Here is a 23866-nt window from a genome sequence, read left to right on the forward strand (position 1 = left end):
AAGTCAAGCAATGACATATAAGAATTTTTCCAAAACTTATTTTCAAGAAGAGAAGTTAAACAAATATGATCAAATCCAAGCTGTAACATTAGCCAATAATCACAAGGCATTCAACTACAACTATCTTTTCACTTATACACCTCACATTACAATCTTTACCAGTGAATAAGCGTTCCACCTACATTACAGCATATTGTGTTTGTCTCTGTGTGTGTGTTTGTGTGTGTGTGTGTGTGTAAAAGTATGGAGAATAACTGACCTCCTTAATTTATAGTACATCAAGTATACCTCTTATGTGTATAAGCACGGGGAATAACCATCCAACACACATACGTATATCCTCTTCCAGAGGGATAACCATCTCACCTAAATGTAGATATATAAATATCTATGTGTGCATATATCAGTAGCTTACTTATGATATCCAGGGGAGACAAAAGCTTCACTGCAGAAGTCGAACTCCATTGTAAACAAAGTGTAATCCAACAGACTATATATCGGACTTACGAAAGCCAACTTTTTAAATGGACAAAGTTACAAGAAGATATCCTAAATCTAAATCATCTCAAGTTTTGGTCGATGATTTCACTTCACTGATGCTTTTTTTATTATGGTGTGTAATGAAGCTAGGCCATGCATACCAAGTTTCCTATTATGTCATGCCGTAACGGACTTCCGCATCAAGGAACATATAAGTGAAGTTCTCTGGAGATATATACCCATTGTAAGAAGCCAATTTGAGATCCTAATAGTGGAAATAATTGGATTCAAACTTATCAATAGAATTAAATATATTACAGAGCGGCATATTTTATTTAAAAGCACCAAAGTCAGATTTAATAGATGAAATGTAAAAGAGAGATACATACCGATCAAGTAATGGATTATAGCCAGGTAATCTATTTCTTACGGCGATTGTGATCCTTTGTAGATTCCAAATTCAATTGGGACAGCAGGAGGAGCACTTTATCGACATCATGAGAAGTCTTGGACTCGGGATTCTGGGGAATAGATTGAATGATTGAAGACTCCTTCAATTTCTTTGTTGAAGGGAGTTGGTACTGGTCATCATCAATATTTTGAGGCCTCTTTCTTTTCATACCCCTTTCATTTTTATTTTTTTTTGGTTGAAGAAGGAAGTTTGTGTACTCTGAGAACTCTGAGACATATATTGGGCGAACTCCACATTCTTTGATCCAGCACTCTTCAAGATTGCAATCATAACGATCACCCAAAAGAAATGAAAATTCAAGCTCCTCATCATGACCTTTCCCCTTTTTTCGGAGTTTCTGTAGTATGAGTTCACTGTAGTGCGGATCGTACCATCGAAAAACGTTATCTGAATTCAATTTTTCCATTGAATAGTGCCATCCTGTTGGACCTGTCAAAGAGTTATCAAGATTATAACCCCTTGACGACGATGGACTGACATCATCTAAATAGAAAAGACATAATGAGTGAAATTCGTCCCTTTTTTTGGAGGCGAACTGGGGTATAACAAAGCAGAAGATGAAACCCATCAAGTTGTCAATATCTAGAGCAAACCGAACACGGATCCACGCTCCTGAAGATTGATACCATATTGTTGAGCCTTTATAAGTAAACCATTCTGGAATAATACTTCCTTCAAAATTGCCACATTTTCCTTAATTCAAGGAGAAACTAGCATATTCTCGGATCCCATGAAACGAATTCTCATCAGCACCATGACGAGTCTCTTTTTGGGCATCCAAGTTTGACTGCAATTCCATTTGTTGAATGAAGTGGGAATATTCCGAGACAAATATTGGCCAGACTCCACATTCTTCAATCACACCATCGGCAACCCCACTCTCTGCATGAAGACTGAATTTAAACGGCGCCTTTGGCCTATAATTGGTGTTTTGATCGCCCTTCTCGTTATTGAAGCCCTCGAACGAGCAATCGTCACACCACAGAAAAACATGACGCGAATCTGAATTTTTCATCTTTCCCAAGCGCGTTGAGATCCGACAAAGACCATTAGCATAGTCGCATAAAAACTCAGTGGGACCGTGTACAGAAAGAACAGCGCAGGAAATGAAGCCAATTACGTCGCTGGTGGAGAAAGGAAGCTCAACAGTTATCTCTCTAGAGGCCCGTTTTACCTGATTAAATGTAAACCACTCTGGGGCTTTTCTTCCACAGTAGCAAATGCGACCTTCTTTGCGTGTGCATACTAGTCGTCTCAATGAGGAATAAGCACTTTCCATAACATGCGTTTCCAATGATATGCAACCTCCGGCATCAATTTTATAAAAGAACGGTGGTAGCTCTGGCAGAGAACGAAGTCTTCTACAATTTCTCAACTCAATTTCTTCTAGATTTGAAAGATGCTTGATGCCAGCAGGGATTTCATACAATTGTTCACAATCATTAAGAATAAGCTGTCTAAGATTTTTGAGACAGCTAACTGAGGAACAGAATGTTGAACCCGACGTTATTTCATCTATCGACAACGAAGATTCAATATGAGAAGTGAATCGAAGTGTCTTCAATGATGTGCATTTGCCGGCATCTAATACTTCAATGGATGGAGGAAGCTCCGGAAAAGATTGAAGGTCCTTGCAACCACTTACGTTAAGATGTTGTAGCCTTGAGAGATGCTTGATATTGTTTGGAAGTTCAGTCAATTTGCATGTCCCGCTCAAATCAATTGTTTGTAGAGATAGCAAAGCATCAAATAAGCCATGAAGCTTTGATTTGTCAATTGTTCCTCCACAATCATAAAGATGAAGCTCCTCGAGAGATCTCATGTAACAGATGTCATTGATCGGAAGATTCTTTAATGTTGAGCCGTTGAGACAGAGCCTCTTGAGTTTCTCCATACGCCCACTTGAAAAGTCCAATATCTCGACACATGTTCCTTCTAAACTCAAATACTTCATTTTGTCTGAAGAGAATGAAAATTCCTTGAGACTAGAGCACCCATAGACATCCAGGTGTAAGAGGGATTTTGATTGACTCTCACATTTCAAACTTTTTAGGTTTCGGCAGCGACGAAGTTTCAGATCTGTCAATCTTGGGAGAGATAAAATTAATGGATGAAGATGCCGTAAACTTTCACAATCTGTCAGATCAACCCGTTCAAGTTTTTGGGCTGTTGACAAATCTGGCAACTCTATCAATTGCTTGGACCCAGCAAGGTCTATCTCCCTTAAATTCACGAAGTTCTGCAACAATTAAAAAGAAAAATATTACACGGGAAGGACGAGTCTCAAATTTCAATTAAATTATAACCAAAAAAAAAAATTAAAGCTTTTAATTGTATGTTTACCTGGATGCCATCCCATGGCTTTTCAAGGTGGCTATCTGGCATGCGAAGTACGACTAGCTTCTCTGCATAAAATGACAATGGTAGACTCTTGGAAGGAAAATTGTCCCATTGAAGATACCTTAATGAATTGGGCAACGACTCAAGCCCTGAAGGAAGACTTACAGTACGCGATCCTTCATGCCCATGTGAATAATGGAATCTTAGAAACCTTAAATTAAGCATCTTTCTAAAGACATCAGCACTCAATTCCAAATCTTTAATTTGAGGCAAATATAAACTTATGGCTTGAATTGCATCAGTTCCCTGAACAGCACAAAATCCAAAAGAAAGTAAATAAATTACTTTATGTTAACAATTTCATTTAAGTAATTGCAAAATGTCTAATTAGAAAGGTAAATATTTTTCTTACTCGATCATTTTTTAGAACATCATAGATCTCATCAGGCTTCCATAGTCGACTACGTCCTCCAGGATTTGTGATGCACTCTTGATGAATAATGTCAAAAGCCATTGATTGAATTAAATCATGCATCCATATTGCATCACAACTGACACTTATCAACGCCTTATCCATAAGGGTTCTCAAACCAATGCTTGGGTCAAAGCCACAACAGTACTCTAGCATTGCTTCTGCATATCTTCTTAATTCACCTTTGAAAAAACAAGCAATGTCTAAAAATATCTGTTTGTCCTCATGATCAAGCCCATCATAGCTCAATTTTAACACAGCCTGAACATCTTGATTGGGTGTCCTTTCTAATTTCCTCAATGCACTTTTCCATTCTTTTACAGTTTTGGAATAAAGGAATGAACCCAAAATGGTTAAGGCTAATGGAACGCCTTGGGCATAAGCAAGAGCTCTTTCAACTAGTTTTTCATATTCACTTTTATAGCCATCTTTGCGGAAGGCTTTAAGGTTGAAAACCTTTAGTGAATTGTTGTAGCTCAATGCCTTGGCCTCATGTATTCTCTCAACTCTTCCATTAAGCACATGCTTATCTCTACTTGTTATGATGACTTTACTACCATGTCCCAAACAAGGAACTTCATTTTTCAACTTATCTAACTGCTGTGTGGTGCTAACATCATCAAGTACAATCAAAACTTTTCTACTAGTGAGCCTTCCAAGAGATGTATCTAGTTCTCGAAAAAGTTCGTCACGTACATATTCCAACCCATACTCTTTATACTTTTCCCTAAAATTTTTCAAGAAGCAGCAACTATCAAATCGAGAACGGAGCTTGTCAAATACAACCTTAGCCATTGTTGTTTTGCCTATCCCGCCCATCCCCCAAATCCCAATTCTTGAGGATTCTTCTAGCAATGACTCAATATGATCCAAATTCTCATCAATTCCAACAATTTCTTCTGATCCAGTTGTTGGGGACCAACGGTTTAGTTTTTTTTTTATGTCCGTCACAATATTTTGAATGAGCTCTGCTTCATCCCTATTATAAGAAAAAGAATTACTCAAGAAAGTATTAATGCATCAAATGAAACTGAAGGAATGGTTTAAATAAAGTCACAACTAAATGATGGAAGTTTTTTTCTTCCGTGACATGGTAAGATAATTATTTAATAAGTGACAAATTTATAATATAGAGTTTTATCAAAATTGTGTGCATATTTTAATTTCCCCTGTTTTCAAAATTATCAAGTAGAATTCTATTTAGATTTCATCGATTTCTGCTCTGGTAAACAGGACATTTGCGAATAATTATAGAGACTGTTTGTTTCAGGGAATAAGTTTTTATAACTTTGAAAATTATAGACAAAAGCTGTGAAATCTATCATTTTTGTGAAATTTAGAAATATGTCCAAGTTCCATTTGATCATAAGAAATAGGGGGCGCATGGGTAGGGTAGAGCCCCAGCCAAGAATAAACAGGCTGCATTTTGTAGCCAATTGCCTAACCTTTCTCGTAGAATCCCTAACTATTTTGAGTTGGGTAAGAGTGAGCTAGATGTAGGGTGGCCTTCCCTATCTAAATAGTGATGCCTTGTCTATATGTAAAAAAAATCTACAATTTAAATCAACTTTATTACTTTTGTTGTTTTAATTGATTTCGTAATTTGTATTCTAATGTGAAAGAAAAATATAAATATAATATATCAAATGGTGCTTGAAACTTTAGAGGTGGGGTGTGAGTTCTTCAATTAGGACTTACGTGAATGATGATAAAATATAATTTATACTTGTTTTGTAATATGATACAATAAAATCAATACTAGCACAGAAAAATTGTCAAACTTGCGGAACATATGAAATTTCACGTTCCTTCTGTTTCATTTAATCTTTCCAAATTTCACATTCACATTAGTTCCAAACATCATAATATCATATATTAATATTACATTATATATACTACATATATATATATATATATATATATTCAAGCAGGGTTAAACGGGCAGAGCAACATGCTTTATTCAACACTCGATCCTGCCCATTTGGGTTTCTTCTTTTTCTTTCAGACTCGACCGGGATTTTTTTTTCCTGGACAGAACCTCATGATCACCCCTGTTAAGAAATGTGTACATAATTTACTCTACTATATATGAGTTATTCGTATATTCATAATGACAATTAATTAAACAAGGGTCGAACATTTATTTTTAAAAAACAAGTAAAATCTTTACTCGTGATCTTATTTTTCCAATACACATAGCATCTTGATTTTTTTAGTGGTAAAATTACACTACTAAAATGACTAAATGCTAAATATACCTGAAAAATTGATCAAAAATAAAATTCACAGTTGCCAAAAAAGCAACCTTAGAGGCGATGTATCCAATTTTGAGATGACACCGTTTAAATAATATTTTCTTCATATAACCCCAATAAATTAAAGAAATTAATTTTACACTCGTCTGGTGCTGTTGATAAAAGAGAAAATATTATTTTTATCCTATTTATAAATCACTTTATTAAATTTTTAGTATGGATATACTATTTTGTCCTTTATTTATTATCAAGATTTTTTTTGAAAGATATATATATTAAATAAAAATAGTATTAAAAAGTTATTATATTTTAATAAAGAGTTAGTTACAATTTAAGGTTTTTATTAATTTGAATAAAGAATGCTAGAAGTTCCTTAAACATCAGATACTCACTACCAGACCAGTTAATTACTTGCCACGAAAAAGCAATTTCTATGATGACGAAGATCAATCAAAGGAAATAATAAAAGCATGAAATTCTCAAGTCATAATTGCTAATGAAACTGCGATTCAAAGATCGAGACATATTAGAGAATGAAGAGTGACCTGTAGTTGCGGGAGTCCCATCCTGCTAGACTTGCAGTTTGAGAAAGGGCTTGTCTCCATTGGTGCACCTTCTCTGGGTTTTTCTCTAAATGTTCTGAGAATGCTTTCTCATAAGTTCCTTTCTGATTACGCACATGAGATGGATCGATTTCGTAGAAGATAGGAACAACAATCTGTGCCTGATGTTGTTTGCAACGAAGGATCTCAAGGAGCTCATCCAAACACCATTTTGAAGTGGCATAGTTTTGAGAGAAGACCACCACAGCGATGGATGAATCCTGAATTGCTTCAATGAGTGATTGGGAGATTTTATGGCCTTTTGGGAGCTCATAATCTATGTATGTCTTAATATCTCCGACACACAATGCAGTATGGAGATGGCTGGTGAAGGATCTACGAGTGTCCTCTCCTCTGAAACTCAGAAACACATCATATTTCCTGGGAGAAGAAGAAGATGATGGGGAAGCTATGGCAAACATGGTATTCTGATTACTCTCTCGGATCTCTCTCTGTCTTCTTTGCTGAGAAATGGCAAAAGTGAACTGATGATGGAGTATGTATAGCAGCGGCTAGACTTTACTCACTTTTTCAAGTCTTCAGAGCCAAAATGACACGACAACTGATACTTTTACCCCTTTCACATTTGAATTAACAAATTTCATTCCCATCCTAACCGCACCACCTTTTTTTTTATCTTTCGGATTAGTAAACTTGGACAACTATTAAAATCAACTATTTATTATAAATAATTAATTTAATTAGTTTTTTAATCTATTTAAATTAATTAATTAATTTTTATATTTGAGATATAAGGTAGTATGACTATTTATCACTTTTATTGATAAGAACGGGGTGGAATGCTATAATAATTATTCTTCTCGGTTTTTCAAGATAGACCAAAAACATCATGACAACATTGTCCCTCCCTCATACGATGAATTACAGGGAAAGGTCGTACCCTCAATGGTAACGAGCGTTACTTTTTCGCATGTATATCGTTTGTACGTAAAAGACGATGTCGGTGCTTCACGCCAATTGCTCTGTTACTTCTCGGCAGCTTCCCCCTACTTAGCATAGCTAGGCGGAACGTTCCAATCAAAATTCAATTGCTCTCAACTTTCACATGTTGGTGTTAGGGACGTTGTTGTTACTGACTTCTATTTTTCAATATAAAAACCACTTACTAATTTGAATGTATTAAAAATAAATAAATTATTTAATTATAATAACCATGACATGATATTCTTCAAATATTTTTTTATAGAATATTAGATTATATATATCAATTTATAATATAAATAAATTAGTTTGAAAAAATAATAAATATGATAAACATATTAAAATAGTATTAAATTTAACATCAAACTAGTTCTTATATCAAAAACTGAATAGAGTAATTGTTAGTAATGATAGGGTCAATTCTGTTTGAAATTGTGTTAAATGATAGGTTCTAATATTTGTTTGTGGTGATATGGTCAATTAAAATGATGGGTTCTAGTATCTTTCGATGCTGCTTGTACTGTAACAAAATAAATTGGAATATGTAAGAGACCCAGTTGCCAGATTAAAATGCACAAGCTTTGAGAACCAATAGACAGCAAAAATGCAAAAGCCCCACCAACACCGACTGATCATCTACAAGAATAATTACCACAGTTACTATAATTAATATGAAAGGTGAAAATGCAAAAATATCTATAAACTTTTACTCAAAGTGCATCAATTACTATAACCTTTGTGGAGGTGCAAAAGTATAATAGTATAATAAAATTTATTTTTTTAAAAAATTGAAATAATTGATTTATTTATACGTTTATGGGTATTTTTGTGAAGTTAACGTTTAAATTCATTGAGTTAGTATTTTTTGTTAACATTTAGTAACTAAAAATATACTTTCCATATTTAAGAGACTAAATTAAAAGTTGATGTGAATTGAAAAGACTAAACACATATATTAACTATAAAATCATTAGCATTATCATAGGAGAATAAAGGGGCTATTTGGCAACCCTTAAAATCACTTTTAAAAAGTACTTTTTCACAAAACGAAGCAAACTTTTTCAGATATTTATTTCATAAATTGTAAAAACACTTTTAAAACCATAATTTGGTTTTTATCCAAACACTCCCAAAATTGAAGAGAGTTTTTTTGTTAAAACTGGAAGAATTAATTTATTTGCATGGTCATTGGTACTTTTACAAATGTGAAAAAACATATGATATTTGATGCACTTTAATTAGAAGTTTATAAGTATTTTTGTACTTTTTTTTTAATTAGAAGTATTTTGATACTTTCATAACAGTAGCGTGAGTCCCACCACAAAAATAATGGTCATTAGTCAAATTTAACGGTGATGTCATTTTTTTCTATGGTCTTGCAAGTTTATATCTACTTTTGCACTTACGAAAAGATTATAATGGTGAGTGTATTTTGGGTAAAAATTTATAGATATTTTGGCATATTCACCATTTAAGTATAATATAATATTATGACTTTTGTGAATTTTTGAAACACACCCTTTTAGTTTTGGCCTTCTTTCAATCTTTTTTCAGATTTTACATAGAGTGACTTCTATTTGTTGTTTTTGCCCATTACTTATCTTGGCTTTATGTTTCTTTTTGTTGGTTCAATTTAATTTGAAATGGGTTTGCGTGCTAAACGGATTGATAAATATGAAAAACTACTGATTTGCTAGATCAGTCTGCATCTAATTTTAATTGAAAGAATATTTTAATTTTAAATATAAAAATTTAATTTACTTTATCTTTTAAATTTATAATTAAAGGAGGAGATTTCTATCAATGTGGTGGTTTTTAATACAAATTATTAAAGAGTATTTAGGTAGACCCACAAATATTTTTATAAAAAAATTAATAAAATTACCTAACTCCTATATTGAAAATTGGAGGGAGTATATGTTATTTTTTTGGGCACATTAATTATGAAGTCAAGTCTTCGGGAGAATTACATTTTCATGAAAGCTTCTTCCAGTAAAATTTTCATGAAAGCTTCTTCCAGTAAAAAAAAAAAAAAAGAAAGCTTTTGCGTAACCAAGGTCCGACAAAATGTGTGGCCTACGCTGAAAAGTTGATGTTGATGCGCTCATAGCAATTGCTTTGCCATTTCACTGCAACTTCCTCTTATGCTCTGTTTCATGGGAAAAAAAGTTGAGAGGAAAAAAAAAACAGAGAGAAAATAAGGAGAAGAGAAAATTAAAAAAAAATTATTACCCATCTTGTTTAGATGAATGATAGAAAATATAGAAGAAAAAAAAGAGCAAATATATAAATGACTAAAATATCTTTATCTATATAGCAAAATATATTATGTTTAAAAGTAAATTAAATATCACAATAAAAAATTATATGAACATTAATATTATCAAATAATTTGAAATAAAATTAATTGATAAAAATATATTATCATATTATTATATTTAAAAATCAAATAATTTAGTAAAAAATGTTACTTTTAATAAAAAATAAAAAGATAGATGCTTTTTTAAATGAAATATAATAAAAGAAAATAAATAAAATATATATTATTTAAAATTATTGTTAAATAATAAAATTTATTATAAAATTTGGCTATAGTAAGATAATTTTGCTAAATAATAAAATAGTCATAAATAAAATAAAAAAATTGCATTAAAGGCAAAATATGAGTTTATGCATCTAGTATGGGAAGAGTACATGAGGAATATGAGTTTTCTTCTTATTTTCTCTCCATATATGGAGAGAAAAGTTGGATAGAAAATAACAAGAGCCCCGCATCCTATTTTCTCTTCTATTTTTCTTTCCTCCTGCTTTTCTCTCATCATCCAAATGAAGAAAAACTCATTTCTGTCTTTATTTTTTTTTAAATTTTTTTCCTCCCTTGTTTTTTAGGGTGGCTTGGAGGAATAATAATTACGCTGTTCCTTCTCTGCAGCTTTCACCAACCGATTGTAGTGTCAGGGTTTTAATTATTAGAGGTGGTCGGTCGATTGTGTTTGAAAGCGTGTTAAAGAGGGATTTGGATTCTCTCCACTGCCTTCCCATCCTCTTCCCCTCCACTACCATTCTTTTCTCTTCATAACCATTGGATTAAAATTCCAATAGTCCAGATTTAAAATCTTATAAAAATAATATTGTTAAAAAATAAATAAATAAATTTAAACTGTTAAAATCTGGTCTGAACAGTTTACAATTGTAATAAAAAAATTTTAAAAAAATTTACTCTATAATAACAGTCTATAGTTATCAACTGTTCAGATTAGATTTTAATAGTTTAAATTTATTTATCTATTTTTTATCATAATATTTATTTTTATAAAATGTTATAAAATATTAAATCTGGACTATTAGAGTTTTGATCCAATGGTTGTAAAGAGAAAAGAAAGGTAGTGGAGGGGAAGAGGATGGAAAAGGTAGTGGAGAGGATCCAATTCCGTTAAAGAGTACCAAACATGCAAACAATAAAAATCAAATTAAGATGGAACACAGTAATTAAAGAGGACCAAACATGCAAACTCCTTCGTATATTGAAAGCGTGTTAGAGAGTACCAAACATGCAAACTCCTCGTTCTCATATTATAGGGTTCAATTTTTTAAATGGGTCAGTTTTTCTTTTATAAGATTATTTTTAAGTTTGTCTGAGTATTTAATATATTATTATTTATTTTGCTTCTAATTTAATGCATTTAGTATATTTTTTTCTTTATTTATCTTATTATTACTCTCTCCCATTTACCTATTTATATATAGGGGTTACATTTGAAAAAAATTGCATTTGTTATATTTAATTATTTTTTAACTAATTTTAACTATTTTTTAAACCATATAATTTGGTTAAAAGGATGGAGAGAGTAAGTCATAATTGACATGTGTTACTTTTTGGACCAAAACAATCTCTGTTATTTAGAACTCAAGTCTCTGGCAGAATTGCATGGCTGGCTTCCATATTAAAGTGATGCATATCCTCATTGGAAAAGTTGTGAATGGAGGGAAGAATCAATGACGCGTCATGAACTATTAGACCAAGTAATTGGGGTGATGATATGCACCATACAATAATATACGAACCGGTGGAAAGTTGAAAACTCCTTAGAACCATTTTGGTTTACTTTAAATATAAAATTAAAGTGTCCTTTTAATTATCAGCAATCCTGAAAACAAGACACAGTTTTGTTGGGGGGAAAAAAAACAACTCATAATTCACATATATTAAGTATACATATATACTATGCATTGCAAGATTCAAAACTCCTTTTTTTTTCGTCCTTTAAGTATATTCTGATGCTACATGTACTGTAACAAATTGGAATATGCAAAAGAGACCGAATATGGAAGAGACCATTTTGCCAAACTGAAATGCATAAAGTTTGGGAACCGATACACGGACTAATAATGCAAGAGCCAGAGCTTGAGGAAGCAGAAGCCATTGCAGTTTGTTTCAAAGTGCAGAAAGAACAGTTTGCACCCAATGGTGATGACGGAAATAGTCTTCGTGGAATCGCCTGTATAGCAGATGCTGTTGGTATGCCAGCTCAGTTCAGTTCTGTGAAAAAGCGGAGTATCCAATGTGCACAATCATTACAAATAGCAGGTTCATGCACTGAACAAAGCAACTTTAATTCCACACATGTACTGCTCAGTTTGTCCAATTTTTCTTTAATTCAACACAATTATGCTGCTCAGTTTGTCCATTTCCTCTTTAATTCAACGCAAGTACTGCTCATGTTCCCTCGTCCAATCCAACTAATAAGTAATAATTCGGTGGAAATTTAATGGCACTGTTCTTTCCCTCCCTGCTAACTGATGGTGTGGTGGCGTTGTTGACATTGGTGATGCTGCTCCCACTCATGGTAGGTACAAACAATGGAGTACTGGACCCACTTTGGTGCTCCATGACCACGCGAGGTTTGTACGGTTTAAATGTAATTTCATTAGCCAATGTTTAACTCATAATTTTGAAATGAAAAAACTGTTTTTCATAGAACTGAAAATTAAAAAAATATCTTTATTTTTAGTTCTGTATAAATTAAAATATTTTTAAAAAAATAAAAGTAAAACAATAGATCTGGCATGCGTTTGAAAGTGAGAGCTTGGTGAAGGATGCTCTTCTGTTTCTTTTTATATGAGACAACTGCCACTTCTACTTTGTTCTATTTATAATAAATATTGGTGAGATGTCACAAATTTTTTTGGCTAGTTTCCAAGTTTGCCTCCATTAATTATTTTTACTGATAAAAACCCGGGGGGAATGTTATAATAATTATTCTGTTCGGTTTTTCAATTTAGACGAAAATACCATGACAACATTGTCCCTCCCTCATAGGATGAATTACAGGGAAAGGTCGTACCTTCGATGGTTTGTGTGTGAATGAGTAGTGTTACTCTTTTGCGTGTGAATGGCTTGTACATAAAAGATAATGTCGATTGTTCATGCCAATTGCTTTGTTACTTCTCGGCAACTTCCCCCTACTTTTTTGGGACCGGCAAACTTCCCCCTACTTAACGTAGCTAGGTGGAACGTTCCCATCAAAATTCGAATGCTCAGCTTTCGCTAATTGATGATAGGGACATTCTTGTTACTAACTTCTATTTTTTTATCAGGGTTACTTAACTAATTTAAATATGTTAAATAATAAATAAATTATTTAATTATAGTAAACATGACATGTTTTTTTTAAAATATTTTTTATAGAATATTAGATTATATACATCTATTTATAATATAAATAAATTAGTTTAAAAAATAATAAATATGATAGACATATTAAGATCTTATCTATAATATCAAATCTAACTCCCGATTAGTTATTATATCAAGAATTGAATAGAGTAATTGTTAATGGTGATATATAGGGTCAATTCTGTTTGAAATTGTGTTAAGTGATGGGTTCTAATATTTGTTAGTGGTGATAGGGTCAGTTATAATGATGGGTTCTATTATATTGTAATGCTGCTTGTACTGTAACAAAACAAATTGGAACATATAAGAGACCCTGTTGCCAAATTAAAATGCACAAGGTTTGAGAACCAATACACAACAACAATGCAAAAGCCTCATCAACACCGGCTGATCATCTACGAGAATAATTATCACAGTTACTATAATTAATATGACAAGTTGGCTTGTGCCTCATATATATTTTGAAAAAAAAAAGTGGTGAAGATGTAAAAATACATGTAAACTTTTTATTGTTTTCAAATTAGGGGCATTTTGATACTTTCACAGTATTAGCATAGGTCCCACGGCAAAAAATAACAGTTATTAGTCAAATTTAATGGTGATATCATTTTTTTTTTTTTGGTTTTGCAAATTTATCCATGCTTTTGTACTTCCGAAAAGATTATAGTGGTGAGTATACTTTGGGTAAAAATTTATAGGTATTTTGGCACGTTCACCATTTTAACTATAATATAACATTATCACTTCTGTGAATTTTTGAAACACACCCTTTTATTTTTGGCCTTTTCTCAACGTTTTTTCAGATTTTACATAGAATGATTTCTATTTGTTTATTTTTGCCCATTAAATATCTTGACTGTATGTTTCTTTTTGTTGGTTCAATTTAACCTGACATGGGTTTACGTGTTAAACGGATTGATAAATATCAAGAACTAATGATTCACTAGACCCTCTAGATCTAATTTGAATTGAAAGAATATTTTAATTTTAAATATAAAAATTTTATTTACTTTATCTTTTAAATTTATAATTAAAGGAGGAGATTTCTATTAATGCGGTGGTTTTTAATACAAATTATTAAAAGAGTATTTAGGTAAATCCACAAATATTTTCTTGAAATAATTAATAAAATTACCTAACTCCTATATTGAAAATGGAAGCGAGTATTTGTTTTTTTTTTTTTTTTGCGGCACATTAATTATGAAGTCAAGTCTTCGGGAGAACTACATTTATCATGAAAGCTTCGTCCGGTCAAAAAAAAAAGAAAGCTCCTACGTAACTAAGGTCCAACAATATGTGTGGCCTACGCTGAAAAGTTCATGTTGATGCTTTCATGCAATTGCTTTGCTATTTCACTGCAACTTCCCCTTGACGTGGTTTGGAGGAATAATAATTACTCTGTTACTTCTCTGCACCATTCACCAACTGACTGCAGTGTCAGAGTTTTAATTGCTAGGGATGGTAGGATCAATTTTATTTGAAAGCGTGCTAAAAAATAAGTTATACTACATCTCTAATCTTTAATAAAAATTTTAACTACATCTCTAATCTTTAATAAAAATTTTATTTAATTTTTATTTTAATTTTAAATATAAGATTTTAATGTATTTTATCTCTCATATTTATTTATTTTTTTAAAAATAGTTCTTATAATAATATTAGTTCTAACTAATACACTTAATTAGTGAGGGTATTCTGAAAAAACAACAGATATTTATTATAAACAACTAATTTAATAATTTTTTTTAATCTATTTAAATTAGTTAACTAATTCATATATTAAAAATCAAAAGTAATAATTAATTTCTATTACTTTTTGGACCAAAACAATCTCTGTTATTTAGAACTCAAAGTCTTTGGCAGAATTGCATGGCTGGCTTCCATATTAAAATGGTGCATATCCTCACTGGAAAAGTTGTGAATGGGGGGAAGAATAAATGACCCGCCATGAATTATTTGACCGAGTGCTTGGGCTAATAATATACACTGTACAATGATATAAAAACCTGTGGGAAGTTGAAAACTCCTTCGAACCATTTTGGATTTACTTTAAATATAAAATTAAAATGTGTTTTTAACTATTAGCAATCCTGAAAACAAGACACAGTTTTGTTATTAAAAAAAAAAACCTCATAATCAGTGTCTCTTACCATGATCGGCAATCTAACCTAATGAAAAAATTGAAGATCATTTTCCAATTACAAAGTCACGCGCCCACATATTCTGGTTTCAGTACATAACTTCCTAAATGCAGAGAGAAAAAGAAAGCAAGCATAACAAAGTGAAGAAAGCAATTATTTTGAAAGAAAATCCAACTCATGAGACTTAACCATTAAGCAGCATCCGTCGAATCTTACTGTTAGCTTTTCCTGGTCGAGAATGATGAGAGGATGTAATAATATGAGTCAATAGATTTTTGGGGTATAAAATTAGTTAATAGGTATTAATGATTGGGTATGGGGTTGGCATAAGAAACAAGATATGTAACTAAGTGGTAAGCATTTTTAGCCACGAACTACATGAGTCTTGATTTCTCTAAAAGACATATAGGACCTAAGTTTTTCTCTTAAGTTAAGTCTAATTTTATAAAAGAAAAATTTTTCTTTTTGTAAATAAATTTTTTGTTTTGTTTCTATCTCTATGTTTTTTAGGGTAATTAAAACATAAAAAAAGGTCATAATAATTTTGAGTAGTTGACTTAGGATAACCATTCTCTTAAATGAGTGTTGTGGTGTGCCTAACACTTTTTTCACACACAATTGACTCTTGAACCCTATCCGGTTTTCATAAATTATTTTTTTTATTTTCAAAATTAACCTTCTAAAATTTTAGTGGCAGCTTCTCTTTTTTTTCTCCCCCTTTTTATGAGATGATCAAGATTCGGACGCAACAGTCATGAGTCACTAGATAAGTCTAGATCTAATTTGAATTGAAGGAATATTTTAATTCTAAATATAAAAAGTTAATGTATTTTATCCATCAGATTTATAATCTTCTTGTTACACTATTAATGTGATAGTTTTCAATAGAATTATTAAACAAGTATTTAGATAAATCAAACACATATTTTTTTAAATAATAAACTCAATTCTATAAATTACTTACATAACTCTTATATTTAAAATTAGAGGGAGTGTAGGTTATTTTTCTGGGGCAAAGTAATTATGAAGTCAAGTCTTTGGGAGAATTACATTTGCATGTGAATGCATCTGTGTAACTAAGGTCCGACAAATGTGCGGCCTACGCTGAAGAAGTTGACATTTATGCCCTCAAGCCAATTGCTTTGCTATTTCATTGCAACTTCCTGAGGAATAATAATTACTCTGTTACTTCCCTGCAGCTTTCACCAAGTGATGGTAGGGTCAGAGTTCTAATTGTTAGAGATGGTGGGGTCAATTGTGTTTGAAAGCGTGTTAAAGTTCTGATTAATATGTGTTACTTTTTGGACCAAAATAGTATCTGTTGTTTAGAACTCAAGCCTCTGGAAGAATTGCATGGTTGGCTTCCACATCAAAGCGGTGCATATCCTCATTGGAAAGGTTGTGAATGGATGGAAGAATAAATGAACAGTCATGTACTATTGAGAGTTGCAGCATGAAGATCGCTGGTGAAGTTGCTGCGGGTTTCGGCTCTAAAACTTACAAACACATCATATTTTTTTGGAGCATTCGGCCTAGAACCAGAGCTTGGGGAAGCAGAAGCCATTGCAGTTTGTTTCAAAATGCAGAAAGAACTGTTTACGCACATTCTTGGGAAGAAGTGATGAGATGATGGGGCATGGCAGCGAAAGACTTGACACACCTTTAATTCTTCAGACCCAAATGAACATCACTTGTGACATGACTTTTAATATATGAAATTGGATGGATGGAACAGAAAGTGAATATGGTCAGCTGTTGAGAACAAGATAAAATTATTAGAATTTGAATTAAGGTATCATGTTTAAAATCAAAATAAATTTATTAACTAGTTTCAGATTAGAATGACTATTTCTTAGAAAGATGAATGTATTTGAGGAACTCTATCACTGTTTTGTAAGAAGGGATCCCTTTTTAATAACCACAAATCTAAATATCCCATATAAGCTTTAATCTGTAACTGTTTAACATTTGTAAACATTATTGCTTGTAAGAGTTTTATATAATATATATAAAAAAATTTAAAAATAATCCTTGACATGATGGCTTTTGTTTTATGAGGGAACCGTTGGCAAGTTGCTGTGAAACTTCACGTAAGTTTCACGAACTATTCAAATTAATAGCTTTTTTGTTAATATGACAAATCACGCGGTTTATTGCGATGAACAAAAAGTTAGCCCGCATGTGAACTGGCTCACTTATGTTTAATGGGTGGAAGATTGACCAGCGATCTAACTTTTGTGCTTTGGGCTAGGTTGTCATGTGAAGAAAATAAAAAACCTGTTTTTGAAGAACTAGTATGAGTTCCAACTCCCGATTTGAGAGCTTTGCTAATGAGTGATTTGTAAAAAATTTTATAAACGATCTTTAAATTTGGAAGCACGTTGTAATAAGCTCTTGAAACCTGAATGGTGATTCCAAAAAGAACATCAGCAAGATTAAAGAATAAGGAGAATGCTTCGCTTTCCGATTTTATTTCAATAATAAATAGGTATTTGTTAGTTGTTACTTGTTACTTGTTGCCCCCTCTAATCTCAAATATAAATTCTAGTTAATTAATTTACACAAATTATTACATTACAAAAAAACATGGTTTTAGCGATGGAATTTTGAATTTAGCGACGGAATTAGCGATGGATTAGCGATGGAATTTTTTCCGTCGCTAATTCCTCTGTCTCTAATTGATTAGCGACAGAAATTCAATTCCGTCGCTAATTAGCGACAGATTAGCGACGGATTTTCCGTTGCTAATTATAGACGGAATTTTTCCGTCGCTAATCCGTCGCTAATTCGATTTTTTTAAAAATAAAATAAAATGCCACGTGACACCTCTACCAATTGCCACCTCATCACTGAGACCACCTCCACATGTCGCTGCCATCTCACATCTACTGCCACATGTGCCTGCCACCTCACCTCTGCCTGCCACGTGTGTGCCACGTGTCACCACCACATAATTCCCGTATCAAAGTGACTTCTCCATGACTTGAACCCAGGACCTCCTCCGGGCTTTACCAGTTGAGCTACAATGAACTTGTTGACTTATTATGTAAATAAATATATATTATATTATTTTACACAAACAATTATATATACATATATATTATTAAAAACTAAAAATATACTATATGATAATTTTGATCATAACTATTTTAATGAAAAAATATTTTTTAAATATTTTTTTAACTATTTTATAATGTTTTATTTTTTGAAAAATCTTTTTAATATAATTTTAATTTCTAACTAATCTAATTTTGAATTTTACATCATAAATAATTTTTCATAAATATTTTTAAATTTATTTTTAATTAACATTGATAAGATATACAATTTAATTATATATATATATATATATATATTATATTACATTATATTATATATGTATATGTGGTTTATATATTTGAAGGAAATCATTTACAATTAGTCAAGAAATCTTGTTATTCAAAAAATTCAAAAAATAACTACTATAATAAAATCTAATAAATTATTTTATATAAAAAATTAAATGATTTAAATAGATTATGATAAACAGTATTTTCCTACTTGTATATATATCCTATGTAATTTATTTTTTTAAAATTTGTGACGGAAAAAAATTCCGTCACTAATTTCTGACGGAATTGCTATGGAATTTCCGTCACTAATTTTTTTGACGGATTAGCGATGGCATTGTCTGACAGAAAAATATTCCGTCGCTAATTCCGTAGCTAAATACGGATTAGTGACGGACAGAAATTCCGTCGCTAATCTGTCAAAAAAATTAGCGACGGAAGTTCCGTCACAAATTCCATCGCTAATTTGCGACGGAACAAATTCCGTCGCAATTCCGTTTTTTTTGTAGTGTTAATTCAGTTAGTAATTTGTTATTATATAAAAATTATGGACCACTTTTTCTAAAATTATGTGAGAGACAAAGAGAAAAACTTGTGAAATTAATGAAAATAATACTGAAAAATACTCGGTGGTAAAATTTACTATGTGATTTTAGCAATTGATATCTTATATTTGGCGCTGAAAGAGTAATCTAGCTCTTTCATGCCCGCAGCCAAAAGAACAAGACTAGGTCTTTCAGGTAACGTCACGAAAATAAAATAAGGTATTAAAAAACTTAAATAAAATAATATCTTGGGCTAGGTTGTAAGTTTGGCTTGCCATTCTACTATTATTTTCATCTTAAATATAAAAATTAGATAATTAATTCATAAATATTAAGAAAATTATTTGTAGAAACATATATGTTAGTTTTTCAAAAATATTTCATCTAACCAATCATCTGCAATACAAACTATCATAGTTGACGAAAATTCTTTTTACATGCACAGCCAAATAAGGATAATTAATCTAGAGAAGAATTATAAATTTAAAAAATAAAATAAATTGATATCTTATATTTAGAATTCAAGGTATATTTAAAGTCAGAGTAATTATTTCCTAGATAAATGTATTTGAGGAACATTTACTGTTTTGTAAGAAAAATTATTTTAATGACCATAGGTCTAAATATCCCATATAAGTGTTAATCTAAAGCTGTTTAACATTTGTAAACATTATTGCTTGCAAGAGTTTTTATAGTTTTCAATACAAATTATTAAAGGAGTATTTAGGTAAATCAAACACAAATTTTTTAAAATAATTAAATTAACTAATTTTATTAATCTCTATAACTTAGTTACATAACTCCTATATTTAAAATTGGAGGGATTATATGTTATTTTTTTGGGGCATAGAATTATGAAGTTAAGTCTTTGGGAGAATTCTGGTAAAAAAAAAGGAAAAAAAAGAAGTCTTTGGGAGAATTACATTTGCATGTGACCGGTTCCACGCAACTGAGGTCCAACAAAATGTGTGGCCTACGCTGAAAAGATGACGTTGATGCTTTCATATACCCGATGCTTTGCTATTTCACTGCAACTTTTGGAGGAATAATATGCTAATTACTCTGTTACTTCCCTGCAAATTTATAATTTTCTGCCCAAATTATTTTTATTATCTACATATTAAGAGATTTGATAGTTTCACAAATTAGTTATATATATAGATATATCTTATACTAAGAGTTGGAGGTAGTACTATACAAAAGAAAAATACTTAGATCCCGTTACTTATATTCATTATGTCAAGTTTTCCAATAATATATGACCATGTATTTTATATTTTTCCATATAGATTTATAATGAAATGATATTAAATGCTAATAATTAAAAAATAAAACAAATGGTTATATGTGATTTAAAAACTTAACCTAATAAATATAAGTAACTTGACCTTTATTTAGAACTCAGTCTCACGGTAGGAATTGCATGCATGGGCCTCCATATTGAACTGGGCCACATCCTCAACCCGAAGAGTCGTGCGTAGAAGGGAGAATAAATGATCCTTGAAAATTCCTCACAGTTTGGATGTGAAAAATATAGAGAGAGAAGAATACTGAAAAAGAAAACTTTAAAAAATAATCAATCTTTTTAGGGTTCCAAAAATATTTCCTTCATACTATTTTCTCCCATTACTTTTCCTCCTACTTTTTCTGCCATCCAAACCTAGCCTTTATGTTATCTTCTTTAAATGCTATGTATTGCATGTTTAAAAACTCCATTTTTTTTATTCCTGAAGTATATTCCGATGCTGCATGAACCGTAACAAATTGGAATGTGAGAGACCATTTTGCCAAACCGAAACGCACAAGGTTTGAGAACCGCCACACAGACTAATAATGCAATAGCCCCACCAACACTAACTGATCATTTTTTTCCCATGTTATGGCACGTTTCGTTCATACTCTGTTTTCAGATCTTAACTCTGTTCTCATCTACAAATATCAATATGCCAATCAATGATATTCAATAACTCTCATCAAAAACTCACTTTGAAGGAGCGATGGCCTATGCTCTGTTTTTCTTCACCCTGTTTACCTGCGAAAATTTTCATTGATGTGTTGTTTATAAGATTATCATTTCCCTGGAATGGAATCACTGACCTGATGGAAAAAAAAAAACTTAAAATTCAACCATGAGTGCAATAATTATTACAAAAAAGGGCATCAAATAGTTTTTTTTTTTTTTTCTGGGAACCTATATAGGTGACAATCGTTAGCATGTAATCATTGTCAAAGCAGTTAGGAGAATTCAAAATATCATGGTCAAGTTTGAATACTTGCTCTTAATTTGCTAATTTAAGAAGGAGATAATACCTATTCAATCATTATGGCCTTGCGTTTTCGGGAATTCAAGTGGAACTCCGCCGATTTCCCTTGTTGATCAACATTGTAATATTCTGAGGCATATATGGGGTAGACTCCACACTCTTTGATGAGACGACAACCAGGAGGTCCAAGACGGAATTTGAACAAAAGATTTTGGTCATAAGTGGTGGTTTCATGATTTCTTTTGTTCCCTTCAATTTTCTCGAGTATCAATTCTGATAGCTCTGGATTGGAACCCAGCAAAACATTTCCAGGACCGAAACACTCGCCTAGTGGTAATTCAGTCATTTTAGTCATTTCATCCAATTTAAAGCCGGAGAAAACTTCAAGGTGCTTAGGCTCTACCATTAGGCAGTAATCAGGAACGACGGCGCAAAAAACAAAACCCGCTAAATTATGAGAAGCTGGAGGTAGTTCGACGATGCACGAATCATTTTGGGTCCTATTATTCCCAAACCACTTCGGAACCTTCCTCCCCGGGTAACAAACTGTAACAACATTCTTCTCGTGAACTGCTTTCTCTAACAACAACATGGCCTGTTCTTCAATGGCGCCCAGATCTAAGTTCACACAGTTGATGAATGAAAATAACTTTTCACCATAATTCTCAGATGTGCTTGAAATCGTTGAAGCAGACACCGTCTCCAGCGATTCGCAGTCCGTGACAATCAACTTCCTAAGGGATGCAGGAAGTTTCGGTAAACCCCGCAGCCTGCTGCAGCCTTCTATAGAGAGGTATTGTAGCTCAGAAAGATGCCGAATATTGTCGGGGAGTTCAATTAGGTGGGGCCACTTCTGCAAAGACAGCACTTCTAAAGATGGCAATGCATCAAATAGAACTGCCAGCTCCACGTCTCCATCTCTCTGCCTGAAATTTTGAATACGAAGCTCCACGAGTTTAAAATAACAACGCAGGGTCCGTGGAAGATGCCAAAGAATTGAAGCATCGAGCAGGAGACGATTGAGATTGCTAAGGTGATGACCAAAGGAAAGGTCGAACGAGAGTGCTGTGCAATCAGTGGCATCTATTAATTTAAGGGAGCGGGGAAGCTGTGGCAAATATTGAAGATTCCTACAACCAGTTAAATGAAGCTCTTGCAGACTCAAGAGGTGTCTGATGTTATCTGGCAGTTCAGTTAAGTTGCGGCACTCCTCGAGAGTTAGTGATTGGAGACTGCGTAAGCCATCAAATAGCACGCGTAGGTTGACATTGCCAATCATCTGCCGGTAAACACGGAGTACCTCCAGAGATGTAAAGCAACTTACTAACTCTATATTCTTCAATTTTCTATCACCGACATTGAGTCTTCTGAGCTTTGAACAACGCCCAATTGATGGGCTCAATTCTTTTATCCGAGTTCCAGTTAAATCTAAGGATGTTAGCTCTGATGATGACATTGAGAACTCCTTAAGGCTGCTGCAGCTTCTTATATCGACTTCTTTGAGAGATTTTAGATGAACCGTACTTTGGAGACTCTTAAGATCACCGCAGCTGCTTACATTCAAATAAATGAGACTGTGCAGGGATAGGAGAGATGGATGCACTTGAGGCAAAGACCAACAAAATCCTAGATCTACGCTTTCAAGACGATGAGCCTTGGAAAAATCGGGTAACTCCCTCAGCTTATAACACCAACCAAGTTTTACTCTTCTTAAATTCGCTAAATCCTGGAAACCATTAGGAAATACTAAAAAACAAATTAATAGAGGCATTACATCGGAAATCGAAGATCTCAAATATTAATTAATATTTAAAGCTGAAAATGATATATAATACCTGTACTCCGTGCCAAAGTGTTTCAACCCTGCTGTATTCCAAGTTAAGTTCAAGAAGAAGCTCGGCACAAAAATTTGATGGCAAGGACTTCCACGGGTATCCAAACCAATGAAAGTACCTTATTTTGGCAGAAATTGACTCAAGACCTGCTGGGCTAGACAAGGAAAAGCGCCCAAACTCAAGACGATTAAATTTGAGAAATTTTATTCTTGACATTTTATTAAAGGTCTTAGCAGTCAAATCCAAAGTTCTATTGATCTCATTCATATTGAACATTATACCTTCAACCTCTTTTTCTCCCTGAAAATTACAAAGTTTAGACTTTAGAGAAATAGTAAGAAAAATAAAGAACATTTTCTGGCATTGGTGACAAATAACGTTTTCTTAGAGTGAGAGAGGAGAAGGTCATCGTATTCTTACCTCACAGTTTTTCAATACATCATATATTTCATGGGGATCCCATAATCTACTCCTCTTTCCAGGTTCATTGACATTCTCTTCATGAACAATTT

The 23866-nt window shown here is 32.5% G+C and overlaps 1 protein-coding gene across 1 annotated transcript; it reads right to left on the bottom strand.

The window, feature by feature from the left end:
- Positions 1-899: 899 nt before the first annotated feature.
- On the bottom strand, positions 900-7111 carry LOC114734912 (disease resistance protein RML1A-like). Its single transcript, XM_028922558.1, has 5 exons — positions 6565-7111; positions 3705-4743; positions 3296-3598; positions 1664-3191; positions 900-1564 (listed from the first exon to the last, which is right to left on the bottom strand). The coding sequence occupies exons 1-5, from the start codon at positions 7041-7043 to the stop codon at positions 900-902; spliced, it is 4014 nt and encodes a 1337-aa protein (XP_028778391.1). The 5' UTR covers positions 7044-7111.
- Positions 7112-23866: the final 16755 nt, after the last annotated feature.

The sequence above is a fragment of the Neltuma alba genome, unplaced genomic scaffold (assembly GCF_004799145.2).
Source record: "Neltuma alba isolate B1F8T4 unplaced genomic scaffold, ASM479914v2 tig00013158_pilon, whole genome shotgun sequence".
NCBI lineage: Eukaryota > Viridiplantae > Streptophyta > Magnoliopsida > Fabales > Fabaceae > Neltuma > Neltuma alba.

What these genes read in the sequence shown, in the direction of transcription:
- LOC114734912 (XM_028922558.1), bottom strand. Translation starts at nt 7,043, where the DNA reads ATGTTTGCCATAGCTTCCCCATCATCTTCTTCTTCTCCCAGGAAATAT. An exon ending in AGCCATGGGATGGCATCCAG is followed by an intron (nt 3,192 to 3,295) that starts GTAAACATACAA and finishes TAATTGTTGCAG; the next exon opens with AACTTCGTGAATTTAAGGGA. An exon ending in TGGGATCCGAGAATATGCTA is followed by an intron (nt 1,565 to 1,663) that starts GTTTCTCCTTGA and finishes ATCAATCTTCAG; the next exon opens with GAGCGTGGATCCGTGTTCGG.